This window comes from Microcaecilia unicolor, chromosome 9, assembly GCF_901765095.1.
Source record: "Microcaecilia unicolor chromosome 9, aMicUni1.1, whole genome shotgun sequence".
In the NCBI taxonomy this organism is placed as follows: Eukaryota; Metazoa; Chordata; class Amphibia; order Gymnophiona; family Siphonopidae; genus Microcaecilia; species Microcaecilia unicolor.
Window position 1 is genome coordinate 152100695 of NC_044039.1, and position 17321 is coordinate 152118015.

General features: G+C 39.9%; 1 protein-coding gene across 1 annotated transcript in view; it reads left to right on the plus strand.

Annotated features, from left to right (window-relative positions):
* Positions 1-11259, plus strand: part of PNN (pinin, desmosome associated protein) — a 49466-nt gene extending 38207 nt beyond the window's left edge. The window contains exons 4-9 of the mRNA XM_030214612.1: positions 1197-1272; positions 1361-1455; positions 3285-3360; positions 3935-4090; positions 4325-4463; positions 9169-11259. Coding sequence (XP_030070472.1) covers positions 1197-1272; positions 1361-1455; positions 3285-3360; positions 3935-4090; positions 4325-4463; positions 9169-10439 — 1813 coding nt within the window. The 3' untranslated portion in view covers positions 10440-11259. The remainder of the gene's footprint in view (positions 1-1196; positions 1273-1360; positions 1456-3284; positions 3361-3934; positions 4091-4324; positions 4464-9168) is intronic.
* Positions 11260-17321: the final 6062 nt, after the last annotated feature.

A 17321-nucleotide genomic window follows, 5' to 3' on the forward strand; every position in this document is an offset into this window, starting at 1 on the left:
GGCTTGGGGATTCCCGCCAGCTCAAGTAGTTAATATTTGGGGTTTGTGGGTAGGGAGGGGTGGAGAGAGAAGCAAACCAGAAGGGGGCCAAATTCCATGCCCACCCACTTTGGGCTCAGGCCTACCCAAAACTGGCCATCTGGCTACGCCCCTGTGTTAACCTTTGATTTTTTTTTTTTTTGAGAAATGTTGCCATTTACTAGAACAGTTGTGTGGTGCTGTAGTTACCCATAGTTGAATTATTGGCTGCTGTGGTAGGATTTCTTATTCTAAGATGCCCTTTTCTGCTGCCTTATGCAATTTAAATGAAATAATGTTTCATGTGTTTTGGTTAGTGGCCTTACTGGAGTTTTGTAGATTAGAAAACTGATAAAACATACAACAATTGAACATTAATGTAAAATGTATCTTTAGAAAAATGACAGATGACAAAACTGCTTACGCTGGCAAAGTAAATATGCATAAACCATATAGCCAATACCAAAATCAGTTTGCGGGTGTTTGGGGGAGTATACTTAGAGATTCCAACACGAGAATCAATATAACTAAGAGGCATATTTTCAAAGCACTTTGGGAGGCTAAGTTCCATAGGTTTCTATGGAACTTTGGGAGGCTAAGTGCTTTGAAAATGAGCCCCTAAATTACTCAACTAGGAACCTCAAATCTCTAAATAGGGAAATACATATATATTAAAATCTATCCCTGTAATATATGGAGTCCATTACTATCATAGGTTCCAGTCAGGAGGAAAAGGGAAAAAAATATCAACCGTAAAAACTCATCATAGATGAGAAAACCGGATGAGTATGAAAAACCCCTTTCCACCTGATCCCCCAATTTTTCCCTTTTCCTCCTGACTGGAACCTATGATAGTAATGGACTCCATATATTATAGGGATAGATTTTAATACATATGTATTTCCCTATTTAGAGATTTGAGATGCCTATTTGAATAATTTAGTTATATTGATTCCCATGTTGGAATCTCTAAGTATACACCCGCAAACTGATTTTGGTACTTTCAAACTTCTTAGAGGGGTCTTATATTTATTTAGTAAGTTTGAATTTCCCTGAATTATATAGAAATTTCTTTAACCATAAAGCCAGCAATGCAGTCAAGGTTTAATAAAAATGGGCATTAATAACTTCTTTATAATTATTTTTTCATTGCACCTACCTTTTTCTCTTCCCTATAGGCTGGGTGGAGCACGTCGGGCAAGGAGAGAGTCACACCAGGAAAGTGACGCGGAAGATGAAGATGATGTTAAGAAGGTAATATGCAAGTATTAGGTAGTGCATTTATGGAGAGAAGTAGGTTTTTAGGGGGAAGACTAATAATTTTCTGTTTGATCTGCTGCAGCCCGCGTTACAGTCCTCTGTCGTTGCTACCTCCAAAGAACGAACACGCCGAGATCTTATTCAAGATCAGACTATGGATGAGAAGGGAAAACAAAGGTATATGGTAACACATACATTGCAGACAGATGGAATTCCACATGGTGCCAGCATCCTGAATGAGTTGGCGCACAGATGCTTCTTGCTTTTCATCTAGCTGATGCCCACTCTTTACAGTCTAGTGGAAATACCGAGCTGTTTGTGTTTTTTTTTTTGTCACATCTTGATCAGTAGCTTCAGGACAGGGCTGCCTGTTCCTTACCTCCCTAGTCCTAGAAGAGCTTCTTATTACTTGGTGCTGCAAGTATGCAGTACATTGGATGCAATTTAACAAAAAAAAAAAAACCTTCATTGCCGTAGCCATGTTTTTCTTCGCCATCAGTTAAAAAATAATAGCCAGGAAGCATGATTGTCCTTTTGTAGCCTAGGTGCTGGCCATCCATCATTGCCATTATCTCTGTTAATAATGGATAGTGTTATGACTATCATCCATTACCTGGGTGTGCAACACAGCCCACCTGTACCTGCTGCTAGTGTGCCCCCACTATTCTTGTTGCCTGTTATTGCCTCATCTAGCTGCCACCAGTGATTTGATGTCTACAAAATCCTGAGTGGTATAGAACAGGTAAAAGTGAATTGATTTTTCACGTTTTTAAAAAGTACAAAGACATGGGGACACTCAATGAAATTACATGGAAATACTCTTTAAAAAAAAAAAAAATAGTTCAGTCTCCGCTAAGTTGTTACTGACAGCCCTCCAAAGTGGTACCAGATTGGTGTATAGTGCCGAATTGCAGGAATGTCATTTTAGGTCAGTACTCAGGTTGTACATCTCTCAGAGGCAGGCTTTTTATGTTGGGGTATCTGACACGCTGCAGTGTTGACTTAAGTGTAAAAGGGCTGAGTCTACTCTTTTTCATGGTATGTGGCAGTGTAGGCAGGTCTCTGCATACTAGTCTGCAGTATCTCAATTTCTACAAGAAGTTTTAAGACTAGCATTTACGTTAACTTATGAGAGGACGTTGTTTAGTGCCCCTTATTTATGGCGGGTGGGTACGAGAGGAGAGAAATTGTTCCTGGGGAATGCTTGTATCTTGGGGAGGAAATGCATATTTCTTTATTGGACTCACCCTCCCTCCTTCTGGCACTGGAGTAACAAATTACATGAATTAATGACATGGGAATCTAGGGGTTTGTGCTTGTCACCGGGAAGGCAGCGGAGGTTTTTGGCAGTGTGGGAGGCGTATTTGCATAAGATTTCGCCATGGGCGCGTAGTCAAATCTTGAATAGGCTCCCCTGAAGTGGGTAGGTATTGCTGTAAGGCTATCTGAGCATTGTACTAGGATGAAGGGGGGTTGGGGGTTTTGGGAGGGGGGAGGGATGATATGGAATGATCAGCTCCTTGAGAAGATCTGGGAGGGAGGGAGGGTGGGGCAGTTTGCTATTTAAAAAGCCCGCTATGCAGGTGTTTGGCGCTGCATGGGAACTGTGCATGGGAATTGGAGGGAGGTTTGTGTTGGGGGTAGGGGAGGAAATGACAAAAAAGCATTGAGGATGTTATATATTCGTTGATATGCCTTGTTCTTTTTGATATGCACTTTTGGGTGTGCAGATGGAGTCTGTTGAAATTGTTTCATGTGGAAATCTCAATAAAAATGTTGAAATATAAAAAAAAAAATAGTTAAGCTCTGGAACTTGTTTCCAGAGGATGTGGTAACAGCACATATCTGAGTTTAAACAAGGTTGCCTGGGATTGGTTCTACTGTTTGAGTTTCTGCCAGGTACTTGTAACCTGGATTGGCCACTGTTGGAAAAGGGATACTGGGCTAGATGGACCATTAGTCTGACCTAGTATGGCTATTCTTATGTTCTTTTGTTTTCTTCTTAGGAATCGGCGTATATTTGGCCTGTTGATGGGCACTCTTCAAAAATTTAAACAAGAATCTACAGTGTCTACAGAAAAGGTATTTATAATTTGAGTTTTGGATACAGCAAAATTATTATGAAGTCTTTGAATTTGGTTCTTTAGATTTAATTACTCTCCTCCTCCAAATCTGAGCTGAAGGCAGGCTAGTCAGGATACACAAACTTGAGTTTTTGAGCAATTGTTTGTTTAGAGGCATTTTGTATGGACAGTAGGTTTAAGTATATAGAATATTCAGTTTACCTGAAATCGTGTTAGTGAAATCCAAACAATTTTATTATGACGAAGTTGTTAGTGCAGTATTGAATTTTTCTTTTGTTGATTCCAATATTTCATTGGTAGAGCTGAGGTGTAGGGATCCTGAAGCTTAAGAACAAAAGGGTATCTGGAATGGCAGAGTACCAGAGAGAGAAGTGAGAGAGGATATGACTGTTATTCCGGACAAGCATAGTGTGTAAGATCGCATGTTTTTTGCCATCATTATTTGCACTTGAAAATGAAATCTGACCCAAATCACCGCTGGCAGTTTTAAAATTAGTGAAACATGGCTAAATTGAACATCTTTTTTTTTTCACAACTGTGCAAAATTGTAAGATGGATTTGTTCACCTTTAGCAAAAAAGACGGCAGGAAATTGAACAAAAACTTGAAGTTCAAGCAGAAGAAGAGAAAAAACAGGTTGAAAATGAGAGACGAGAGCTGTTTGAAGAGAGGCGTGCAAAACAAACAGAATTACGACTGTTAGAACAAAAGGTTGAACTTGCACAGCTGGTAAGGGTGTTTGCAATAAATTGTTTAATTTTTAAAATGCAGATAGAAATGTTGACTATGTTGTTGGAATATTGTTTTGTATATTGATTTATGCTGTATGAATATTCCAAGTTAACCTGTAACGTGATTGTCGTCAATAAAACAGTTTAAACATAAAATGCAGATAGAAAACACAAATATTGGACACTGTAGAGTTATTTTTCTTATGTGAATCCATTTTTCTTTTCATTCCAGCAAGATGAATGGAATGAGTATAATGTTAATCTAATGAAACACATAAGAACCAAGACAAAGCCTCATCTTTTTTATAAACCTGGCAAGATGTATCCAGCTACCCAAAAATTATTAGACGAGTCACAGAGAAAACTGAATGGTAGGTATGGCTTGAGAAGTATTTTCCTTTTCTTTTGGGGATCAGGTTTGTTTAACTTGTTTGAGATTTCCTTTATAGCTTTGAATATACTGCAACTACATAGCTGTGTTTTGGGAGGGGAAAAATTATATAAGTTTCAGGGAGTTGTTCTGCCCCTGTAGTTTTTGATAGGGCTCTGAGACCCCCCTCAGCTTATAGTGTTGCTGCCTTTGATAAGGGAGCCATCCCTCGAAAGAAACCGACTACGTCGTGATGCGCAACCAGGGACTTACCGCGGACCAGTCCCCTGAAACACAACAGTACCGCCACCTGTGCCTTAACCAGAGACAAGGCCAGTCCTTATCCCTGCCCACAAGAAAGCCAAAACCTGGGGCAGTGACACATTGAGAGGAACAATCTGCCAATTGTCACGCCAGTCCGTAAAAATACGCCACACCCACACATAAGCAAGGGAAGTAGACTGCTTGCGAGACTGCAGAAGCCTAGCAAGAATTGAAGCAGAATATTCCCTTTTCCTCAAACATTCCCCCTCAAGAGCCAGGCTGTAAGAGAAAACAACCGGACTGGGCAGCTATACCGGGCCCTGACATTGTAGGTCCCCCAACAGAGGCAACCAAAGCAGATCCCTGACTAGGAGACGCACCAGATCACTGTACTATAGTCTGCACAGCCATTCCAGAGCCACAATAACCATCAGTCCCCTGTGATGCTCTATCCTTTGAATGACCCAGCTGAACAGTAGCCACTGAGGAAACACATAGAGGAGCTCTGATGACAGCCACAGGTACATCAGCGCATCTAAGCCTTCCGAGAAGGTGTCTTTCCTTTGACTGAAAAACCTTGGCAGTGGATGCAGCCGTCAACAAGACCATGAGGATGGGCTCATGCACGCAGACAGAAGAGACTATGATATTAGGTGCAGCTATGTTGAGAAGCTGCAAGAGAACCCCAAAGTTTTGGGCTTCAGGAAAAGCGAGATATATTGGTGATCTGGGAAACCAAACAAGTGAATAGCTGTAAGTCAGCTCCCTGGAACAGGAGCCATATAAGTACATAAGTATTGCCAATCCAGGACACCAGCACCTGGCAAGATCCCAAAAAAGGTACAATACGTTTTATGCTGCTTACCCTAGACATAAGTAGTGGATTTTCCACAAGTCCATTTTAATAACGGTCTATGGCAACAAATTCCATAATTTAATTACACGTTGAGTGAAGAAATATTTTCTCTGATTCGTTTTAAATTTATTATTTTGTAGCCTCATTGCGTACCCCCTAGTCTCCTAGTATTTTTGAGGTAATCAATAGAAATAAAACATGGAAAAAAATAAGATGATACCTTTTTTGTTGGACATAACTTAATACATTTCTTGATTAGCTTTCGAAGGTTGCCCTTCGTCAGATCAGAAATAAGCAAAAGTTGGTAGATGACAGTATATATGAGTGAAACATCAAAGCATTTCAGTGACCGTCTATAAGCATGGAGACAGGGGATGAGTGAAACATCTAAGCATTTCAGTCACAGTCTAACAGGACGGGGGTGGACAGGAGAGCAATACAATTTACAAGGCAATACAATTTTATGCTTTGTAATGGGCTAGAAAACCCAGATCTTACCAGACAGGACTTAACAAAGATCTGGGTTTTCTAGCCCATTACAAAGCATAAAATTGTATTGCCTGTAAATTGTATTGCTCTCCTGTCCACCCCCATCCTGTTAGAAAGTCACAGAAATGCTTTGATGTTTCACTCATATATATATATACTGTCATCTACCAACTTTTGCTTATTTCCGATCTGACGAAGAAGGGCAACCTTCAAAAGCTAATCAAGAAATGTATTAAGTTATGTCCAATAAAAAAGGTATCATTTATTTTTTTTTCATGTTTTATTATGTTTTATTTCTATTGATTACCTTTAAAAGTGGACTAACACGGCTACCACACCTCTCTACTCTAGTATTTTTGGAAAGAGTAAACAAGCGATTCACAGCTACCCGTTCCACTCCATTCTTTATTTTTATAGACCTCATACTCACCTTGAGTATTGCGTTCAGTTCTGGCCGCCGTATCTCAAAAAAGATATAGCAGAATTAGAAAAGGTTCAAAGAAGAGCGACCAAAATGATAAAGTGGACGGAACTCCTCTTGTATGAGGTTAGGGCTCTTCAGCCTGGAAAAGAGAAGGATGAGGGGAGATATGATTGAGGTCTACAAAATCCCAAGTGGTGTAGAATGAATAGAAGTAAATCGATTTTTTTTTTACTCGTTCCAAAAGTACAGACTAGGGGACATTTGAGGAAGTTACATGGAAATACTTTTAAAATAAATAGGAGGAAATATTTTTTCACTTAACAAATAGTTAAGCTCTGGAACTCTTTGCTGGAGGATATGGTAACAACAGTTAGTGTTTCTGGGTTTAAAAAAGGTTTGGACAAATTCCTGGAGGAAAGTCCATAGTCTGCTATTGAGATGGACATAGGGGAAGCCACTGCTGGCCCTGGAATTGGTAGCATGGAATGTTGCTACTAATTGGGTTTCTGCCAGGTACTTGTGACCTGGATTGGCCACTGTTAGAAGCAGGCTCTGGGCTTGATGAACGGACCATTGGTCTGACCCAGTATGGCTATTATGTTCTTAAGTCTTTTAAAATCCTTAGCAAGATATGTCCTCCAGAACTGAACACTGCTCCAAGTGGGGCATCGCCACCAATTTGTACAGGTGCAGAGTCCATAAATCATTAAGATAGACCCGGGTAAATCCACTGTTTAGCCCTGGGGGTAAGTGGCATGGAATATTGCTACTTTTTGGGATACTTGTGGCCTGGTTTGACCACAGTTAGGAAAAAATACTGGGCTAAATGGACCTTTAATCTGACCCAGTATGACAGTTTTTATGTTTTTATGATTTCTTCCCTTCTGGTTATGTTTGTTTCTGTGTAGCCTAGTATCTTTCTGGCTTTGGATAATGCACACTTTTTAAGGTTGTTGTTATCTTACCTTAGCTTATGTTCAAGTCTTGAATTTTATGGATTAGAAAATTAGTTGTTTTGGAATTGGCGAAAATCCAGTATAGTCCCCTGACTATATGCAACCTTTTGTTGACTTTCCACCATGTAATGCTGTTCTAGGGGCTAGAAATTTTACAGTTACTCTATCCGAGCATTAAGAAAATTGCATATGTCAGTTTTTGAAGCGGGATTTGCTTAACAGATGTTGGACCTCCTTACCTAAATCTGTCCGTGGTCAATGTGATTACATGACATTTTGAAAAATGCTAAAGACCTTCCTCTTTAGCAGATTTCTGGAAGCAGTCCCTGATCTTCCTGTTTAGGCAGATCTGATTGCTCTTACCTTTCTGTCTCCCTGTCTGATCCAGGAATTGTAGTGTTTTCTATTTTCTGTAAGATTGTATGATGTAGTTTTATTCACCTTGTTTTGTGTACTTTAGTCTTGATTAACTGAATTGTTGGCCACATTGAACTCAAGTTGCTGGGATAATGTGGGGTGTAAATGTTATAAATAAATTAAATCGCAGCCCCCTGAGGTTGTACATACTAGTGGTTCTCACAAGAACATTGTCACTAGTTGCAAATTCAGCAGCTTATTAGCTTCCTGTAGATTCCATCTTTGTATGCAGAAATTAGCATGAGTTGCACCCTGTATGTATCTGGAGCCTAAGCACTGCTAAACATTGTGTGGAGCAATACAAAAAACAAACCGAAGTCACATATAATCTAGCTGGCATTGGTACATCAGAATCATTGAGGGCAAGGTACACAGAGTTCCATCCGATTTTGGAGACACTAATGGCACCTGGTAGTAAGTACTGCAGTGATGCAGAGGTCTGGAGGGGGGTATCTGTTTGCTTTTACCATACCATGGTATTCTCTAGTACTTTGGGAAGGAAGCGCCACTGAGAGACAGTGACATTGGAAGCAATGCCCCAATAGATAAGGCAAACCCTCACAGTAGTGTTGACTCTTCAGTCAGATGCAGACTCGGACAGTCCCATCACCCTATTCAGAGTTAATTATCTGAGCATTTTCAGCAGCGTGACTATTGAGGAATACTTTGATCAGGAGTCAACAGGCTTGCATTTAGCTCCTCTCCTTCGTATGAAAGGAGAAAATCTCCATCAGAAGATCCCTCCTTCCAGAACTCCGCAATCATGGTCCCTAAATTAGATCACTAGGTATGCCTATTGCAACGATTCTGCCACCAAGAGGCTGTGAATGCGCCCTCTCTGGCATTCCTAGCTCTGATCAACCTGAGGAGTGGAAGAGCTAATCCAGGATTCAAACCCAGATTCCATCTGGGTTTTTTTTGACTACTTCTTACTAGTTGCATTATTTCTGTGTAATGAGCCTACATAGGTAAAACTAAGGGGAGAGATCCCCTAAAGACAATTCAAGAAATTCAGTTAGGCCTTTCATGTTGAATAGGTTGATCTGTTCTGTAATCTCTTTTTAAACAATGTTTGAATTTAACAGTGTTCAAAATACTATTTATATACAGTTCCAGATTGATATGGTTAATTCACTTTTTACTCATAAATGTAAGCTAGTCGTATGGACAGGGAAATTAAACCATTGTAGCCAACTTAAGGAAATGTGACATCTCCCTGGTGACTCAGCCGAATTGTACTGTTTTCATAGATATTTGTTCCCTATGATTTATATGACTCTATATATGTCTCTTTTTACAGCAATTTTTGAAAGCAGACGTATTGAGTTTGCAGAGCAAATAAACAGAATGGAGGCTAGGCCTAGACGACAGTCTATGAAAGGAAAAGAACAACCAGATGCACAACGTGAAGAACAGAAGAAAGAAAAGAAAGAAGAAGAGGAAGTTGCACGGCAAGAGGGTAAGGTGGCTCGGCAGGAGGAAGAGATGGAGGAGACAGGTAACCAGCTTAATGATGTAGATATGGAGGATGCAGGAGAGGATGAGGAAGAGGAAAAGAAAGTAGGTATACCTCATAGTGATGCAGACAGAGAAGAGGAGGAAGAGGAGGAGGAGCCAAAACAGGAAACCGAGATTAGAATGGCAGAAGAGGAAACGGAGGGAGGGAAAATTGAGAGGCAGCAGGAAAGTCAGCAGGAAAGTATGGTGGTGATAGAAAGTGGTGAGGGGAAGATTGAGGAGAGTAATGAGCCAAAGACAATGGAGACAAATGAAGTTGGTAGTGTAGAACCAGAGGAAAGTGAGAATAGCAAAGAAGCAGAACCTGAGACAGAGACAATAGTGGAGTCTGAGGTTTATACAGAAAAAGAATCTGTTCTTGAAATGGAGGGAGAGAATGCCAACAATCATGAAATGGAGGTTGAATTAATAGAAAAGCAAGATGAGGAAAAGGAGCTTGAGCCAGAGTTCTATCCTCAGTCTCGGATCTTCACTCAGTTAAGAAAAGAGCCAGGACAGGACATAGAAGAAACTATGATAGTGACTGTGAAGGTGGCTGATGCTCACATGGAGCCAGCCCAAGAGCTAGCTGTAGATTTCAAAAGCAAAACCAGGAGCAAAAGCAGGGGGAGGGTCGGGCACAAAACCAGCAAGAGTAGAAGCAGTAGCAGTAGTACCAGTAGCACTTCAAGCAGCAGTAGCAGTGGAAGCAGTTCTAGCAGTGGAAGCAGTAGTAGCCAGAGCAGTTCCAGCAGCAGCAGTAGCAGCAGCGGGAGTAGTAGCAGAGGCAGCAGCAGCAGCAGTAGCAGCAGTGAGAGTAGAAGCCGGAGCAGGGGGCGTGGCCATGTAAGAGAAAGAAAGCGGAGGCGAAGCATGGATCGAAAGCGGAAAGATGCATCAGGAATAGATAGAAGTCACAAGTCTTCAAAACTTAGCAGAGATGCAAAAGGATCCAAGGCTAAAATTTCAAGGCCTGACAGAAAGAGGTCTATATCAGAAAGCAGTCGATCAGGCAAAAGATCCTCACGGAGTGAGAGAGACCGTAAATCAGACAGGAAAGACAAAAGGCGTTGATGGAAGAAACACCAGGAATGCACAGCTTGTTCTTTGCAGCAGATGTCTGGATGGCTAAAAGGATTCCTTTCCCCCTGTGTGGAGGATGCTGCCTTAAGAATTGCATGCTGTAGACTTGTTTGGGAAACGTGCATTGAGACTAACTGACCAGACATTGTACTTTTTACATAATTTTGTAAGAATAGATTTACCAAATTATGTGATGTTCCAGAACTTGTAATAAAGAAAAAAAGTAAAAGGGTAACATTCCTTTGACTCATTTTTTGAACTGCCTTTAATTCATTAAGATCTGTATATTTTAAAAGGCAAATCCATGGGATCCCTTCTTATTCTGTACCATAGTTCATTTTTGTAGAAATCTACATTTTGAATGGTTTTGAGATGTGCAGTTGGCGTTAGAATATTTTTGTTTTCAGTTCTTAGTTTTTCGTAGAGGAGAGGATGCATTAGAAGTTTCTGTTTTTCCTTGAATTTCTCCCATAACGTCCTGCATAATCTATCTAATGGGAGGATCTTTGCTTACCTTTTGGTTTCTATGAGAATAATAAAACTATAGTACTGGCATCAGCTGGGACTGCAACCCATCTTACTATTGTATAACTGAACTTGTAACTAGAACCCACAAAAAGAAAAATTTTTTCAAAACATGAAAGAGAAGGAGGATGTTGTTTTATTGGATGTGTAGCCAATTAGCAAACCAAGTGCTTCTGGTATACTAAAATATTTTATCACTTGTTCTTTTGTATTTTAATTTTGTATAATTATCATCAGCAATGATACTTGGCCTGTACTGTACATGTGCAAATAAACATGGCTTTTTGGATAATACTGTTAATGCCTGAAGATGTTTTGGAATTCCTGCCTGTTTGCTTTAATGGGGACAAGTTTGAGGATTAATTTGTGGTAGAACGTGACTTAGCCCTGTGACTTGCATTTTTGATGTATCTTATTTTAGATTTAACACTTTTTTATTGATGACATAACAGGAAAATCTATACATACAATATTCATCAAACCCCCTAAAAGGTTGACATGTTATAAACATCATTTAATCTGTCGTCAAACTTTTTGATGTATCTTATTTTAATGATAGCAGGATTTGATAGCTTTTACTAAAGGACAAGCACAAAAGCTGGTGTAGTGTCTGCATTTTTGGCACTGCACAAGGAAAGGAAGGACCTCTAGTCTCAAAAACTTGTGTATTATGATAACTGAATTGTCTTTCTTTTGGGTCCTTTAAAATACATACTGCAACTTATTAAGATTCCAGTTTTCTTCATGGTCTGTTCAGCTATTACAGCTGCAGTACAGAATGGAAGGATTTTATTTTACAAGACTTTGCAACTTTTATTGTTAGAGTTTTTTAAATGTTTTAAATGGGACTCTGTTATCTTTTACTGCTGTATGTAATTCACACAGTTCTTTCACTCTAGAGTATCACAGATTTAACAGAATAATCATCTTAAAAGAAACTGGTGAGAAGCTACTTGAACAGGTTCAGCAGAGTATTATAGTTTGTAACAGCAGGATGAGGAGGGAGATGTAGAGATGCTGCAAGGACATTCATGTATTTCATTTATTTGTGATACACTTTCATGGAACACATCAAGGCGGTGTATGTAACAAAATAGGGACAGTAACCATTAAAAAAACATTAAACATATCTACATAGGTTCCAAAGTAAGGAGTACAAAAAGAGAGGTAACATTGGTAAACTTGAATACAGAATGAACGGGCAATTGGAACACAAAAGGAGTACAATAAAATCAGAGGAAAAGTAATCTTTAAAATTACCTGATGGAAAACCAATAGACAAGAGTTAAAAAGCACGAGTAAGAAGTCAGGTTTCAAGGGTTCACGTAAATGTTCTAAAAGAGGCCTCTGATGTTGAACTGGGAACAGATTCCACAGAGGAGGAGCTGTACAGCTTAAGAAAACCCCAAAAGGACCAGTGCTATTGAGCCTTTGGTGACTGATGGAATAATGAGGGGATTGGTGTTAGATAATTGCAGGGAGCATGGGGGAAGATGAGAATAAAGGATGTTACAGAGGTGAGCCAATATAAAGAGAGCCTTATGAGTAAGAGTCAGAATTTTTAGATTGTACAACTAACTGGTAAGCAGTGCTGTTCAAGCCGAACACATGGTAAAATAGAAATAGAATAAAATAAAACAGAGAAAAGAAAATAAGATGATACCTTTTTTTTATTGGACTAACTTAATACAAAGGTATCATCTTATTTTCTTTTCTCTGTTTTATTGTATTCTATTTCTATTGATTACCTTTGGAAGTGGACTAACACGGCTACCACATCTCTCTACAGTATTTTGAATGCGCTGAAGTCACTTAATAGAACATGTCTTTTAACACTTGAATGTCAAGAACAGGTCTCGGAGTGAATCATTCTGAGAGTAGAGAAAGGTTTACAGACTACATTTGAAAGATGACCAAAAGATAAGGAATCATAAAAGAGAAGCCCTAGAGAGAGAATGGAGTTCTAAGAATGAGTAATGAATAAATGCAAGGAGGAGAAGGCCTTTGAGAGTGACGGCGTTGAGTAGGTAGGACAGAAGATGATGGCAGCTCTAAACTTTGAATTAGACCAACTAGGTAAAAAAAAAAGGGGGGGGGGGGTGAATAGAAGCACAGACATGCGACATGGGCCCGAGACTAATTTGTTCGTAGAGAGAAATTGATACACTTGCCAACACTTCAGAATGCCAAGCTTGACCTGTAGAATCGCAGGAAGCAAATAAACTTCTGATATCTGGGCAGACTCATTACTCTGGATAAGACCATACCTTTTACCTAGTCAAGAGAACCCTTTTTTTTATTGTTGAAATGCCAAAGATTAGGTGTGGAACACTTTGTTACTTTATCTTGCAACAGATGAATACACTGCACCTAACATAACATCTCAAATTAAGTGGTGTTTTCAGTGACAAAAATGTCTGGCTGTAACAAATAGAAGCACTTTGATTTTTTTTTTCTAGTAAGGTTATAAACCCATGACAAGTGAACATTTCTTAGAACATCTTATGTTTGGTCTGCAACAGAGGCTTTGAATGGTAATGGAACTTGATAAATGTGAATACTCAGAGTTGTACAAAATGTGAGTATCCACTCCTGTTCCAAAAGTTAAATACAACTGAACATTTTGTGTATACTCTTTGTTTCCTATCCTTTAACCAGTTAATCCATAGTAACACGTTGCCTCTTATCCCATGACTTATTAGTTTCCTGAGGCATATGAAGTAGCTCTTCTGGAAATCCATGTCCTCTGTATCGGTGGTTCTGAACCCAGTGCTTGAGACATACCCAGCCAGTTGGGTTTTCAGGATATCCTCAATGGATATGCATGTACTGCCTCCTTTGTATGTAAATAGTTCATGTTTATTGATTATGAATATCTTGAAAACCTTACTGGGTGTGCCACACGGACTGAGTTGAGAACTGTGTTGTATTGATTGGCAAACCTTTATCCATTCTACTCTGTGAGCTTACTAAGGTTGGGCTGGTCCAAGGCTTAATGGCAGGACCAAATGTGTATCAAAACAGTGGGTTTATTAAAAACAGACAACACAGTTCTGTGTTTCGGTACCTATACCGCCTGCCACTGAAGTCAAATTATCTCAGCCACTGATGATAACAAAAAAACAAACAGGCTAAGAAATCCAGAGGTACAGCATAAACCACGCTGAAAAACAAAGTATCACAAAGCGAAATGTGCCAAACAAAGTGTCCCTTGTGTCGTCTGTTTTTAATAAGCCCACTGTTTGGATACACATTTGGTCTACCCCTCCTACTTTTTGCTTTTGTGTTACTTTTTTTTTTTGTGGTTTGTTGTTAGGGGGATACTTCTACTTGTTTGTGTGGTTAAAATCTGTGGAACTTAAGTGCCAGTGTTTAGGGTCTGGAGACCAGTCTCAGGGGTTTGATTCCAGTAAATTGGGGTGATTTTTGCCTTCTTATTGACTGAGTGTTCCATTGAAGGGCTCCAGCCCTGTCCATTGAGTGATATATCATCCAAACAAGCCAAGGCACACTGAAAAGGAGATGGGAGGGGAGAGTAACAGCTGTGGGTTGGGAGAGAGAAAGAGTAAAGGTGTCTGCTTTCAGACTGCAGAAGACTTGGAGACCAACCTCAGGAACATCATTCCAGCAAATGTGTATCCTGTGTGATTGTGCCTTACTAACTGACTGACTGTTTTAGCAAGGGCTCTGGCCTTGCCAAGTGTGTGACTTCATACAAATAGACTGGGTTTGTTGTTATGAGCTGCAGGAAGAAAGTGAAATGTAGTGCCAATAATTTTATTGAAGGGTTTCTACATTTCAAGCATGTTTTACGTATGGAAAATGGCTCACAGGTATAAACATGTGCTTTGCGTATAGACATTCCCCAAACGCAAAGTATGGATGAAGTTGCAGTGTACTTGTCTATATAAATAATTCTCACCTCCAACATTCTGAAGCTCACTCTGTGGCAGGGAAACACTGAAGCCCTGCACTATTGGTAGGCTAGGCTGTCAGCACCACTCACTGTCACTCATAGACCCACCCTCAGCCACGCCCCATCCACACATAATTCATAACCCCAACATTCTAATGAAGCCGGAAGCTGCAAAGTCTGCAACTTCCTTGGTGGTGTAGATCGGAATTTTCCCCATGAGTGTCTGCCCCGCCCTCGTGTCAAAACATCATTGACGTCAAGGGTGGAGCAATGACACAACAAATAGCATCGCTCACCCGCCCCACCCTCGTGTCTAAACGTCATGACGTCGAGGGCGGGTAACGATACAAGAAAATAAAAAAAGCAGTTAGTTGCCTCTACAATGCCGCCGCAAGCCCCCCTACAAACATTTAAAGCGCAAGGTACGGACCACATGTCACCTTGTTCTTCTCTCTGAAAGGATCTTGGCCACATGCTGCGAACTTTGTGTCGTGGGTTGCACAGTAAGGATGCGAAACAACTGTTTGCTAAATGGTAGGGAAGCTGTGTGGAGAAAGGGGTTTTCTCTTGCTCTCTTTCTTCTTCCTCCCTTTCACTCCGTCTCCCGCACTATGAGCGCGAGGACACTGCGACTGGTGGTCATACTTTTCTAACCTGCCACATCAGTTGACTTTTATCTGTTTTGTAATGGGGAAAATCTGACGTCTATTACAATATATTTTTCATGCTGACGGCAGGTCTTAGTAGATCTCTCTGAAGCTGTTTCAGGGGTTCCCCCCACCCCACACACCTGGGAGGGAGGGGGAGAGAAAACACTGCAACTGGGACGCAAAACACTAAAACTGGGAGGGGGAAATGGGAGGGAGGGAGGGGGGTTGAGGACCCTAGAACTGCGAGGGAGGGAGGGGGTTGGAAAACCCTAGAACTGGGAGGGAGGGAGGGGGCTGAACAACACTGCAACTGGTAGGAGACGGAGGGAGGGAGGGGGCTGAACAACACTGCAACTGGGAGGGGAAGGGGGGGCCCTGCCACTAACTCTCATTCTCACACACACACACACACACACTGTCGCACCCAGTCTCACTCTCTGTCACACACACTCACTCTCACACACACTGTGTAAAACACACACACTCTGAGGAAAACCTTGCTAGCACCCGTTTCATTGGTTTCAGAAACGGGCCTTTTTTACTAGTATATCTTATAAAAAGATACATGAACATGCACACATTTACTTCTACAGGGCAGGTGTGAATTTTTGTGAGAGCATTTGTACATTAAATGTAATTATATCAGTATAAGTTATGAAGGCACCTATGTTGCCTTTAATAAAGTAGGTGAAGTTTGGGTCATTTCACATAGTTGCTTAAGTTCATTCTCTAATGTGTTTGATGTTAATGTTGTCTTAGGATCTTTTTTTTTTTATTAAATGGCAAGTCCTAAATAGAGGGAATTACAAGGTTAGAAATAAAATTTTTAAAAATGTGGGTCTTCCTAAATAATCATACATAATCTCAAATATAAAACAAATAAATGTCCTTAATTTATAAACATAAATTTCAGTACATGTAAATACAAATAAAAATTATTCATTAGAACACAGAAAAATTTTTCAAAGCTAAACCTCCTTGGTATAACAGTGCTTATTAACCTTCTCTTTGAGGTAATGCCTAATCAGTTGGGTTTTTAGAATTACCACAATGAATATGCATGAGAGATATTTGTTTATAATTGGAGACCAACTACATAAATCTTTATCATTTATTTACTGTGGTGATCCTAAAGATCCAAGTAGCTAGAGGTACCTCTGGAGAGGGCTGAAAAGTTCTAATACACAAGAATGTTAAAACGTAGGGGCAAAAAAAAAAAAATAAAAAACCCACCCCACATCAGTAGAAACACAAAATATCTGTCAGACTGCTATTTTTCTTGAAATTCCAAATACCAATACAAAACGTGCACCATTTCCTCAAGTGCTTCATCGTACAAGCCTCAGCAATGCATGAGTTCAGTCCTCAAAGTGTTGCAAACAGGCCAGGATATCCCTAATGAATACGTTTTGAGATATGACCTCCATTGCATGCAACTATATCGATGCAGATCTCATGCTTATTCATTCATAATAATAATAGGGTAAAATATAGTAGTTGTATTCCTGGTAGCTACCACAGTTATAAAAACAACTATTGCAAAATCTTTTAATCTTTATTATATCCAAACATCCCCTTCATACAAATATTACATTCTTAAAATTCTAAACACTTTGCTGTTCTAATACATATAGTTCAAACTCGCAACAGACATCATTGCACATCAGATCACACCTTTTTATAAGGGATCAAGCATGGAATACTAGTCTCTATATTTCTTTGGAGAATATATCTCATGCATTAAGCACAGTCCAGCTTAAATGTCTGAGATGTTTGAGCTGC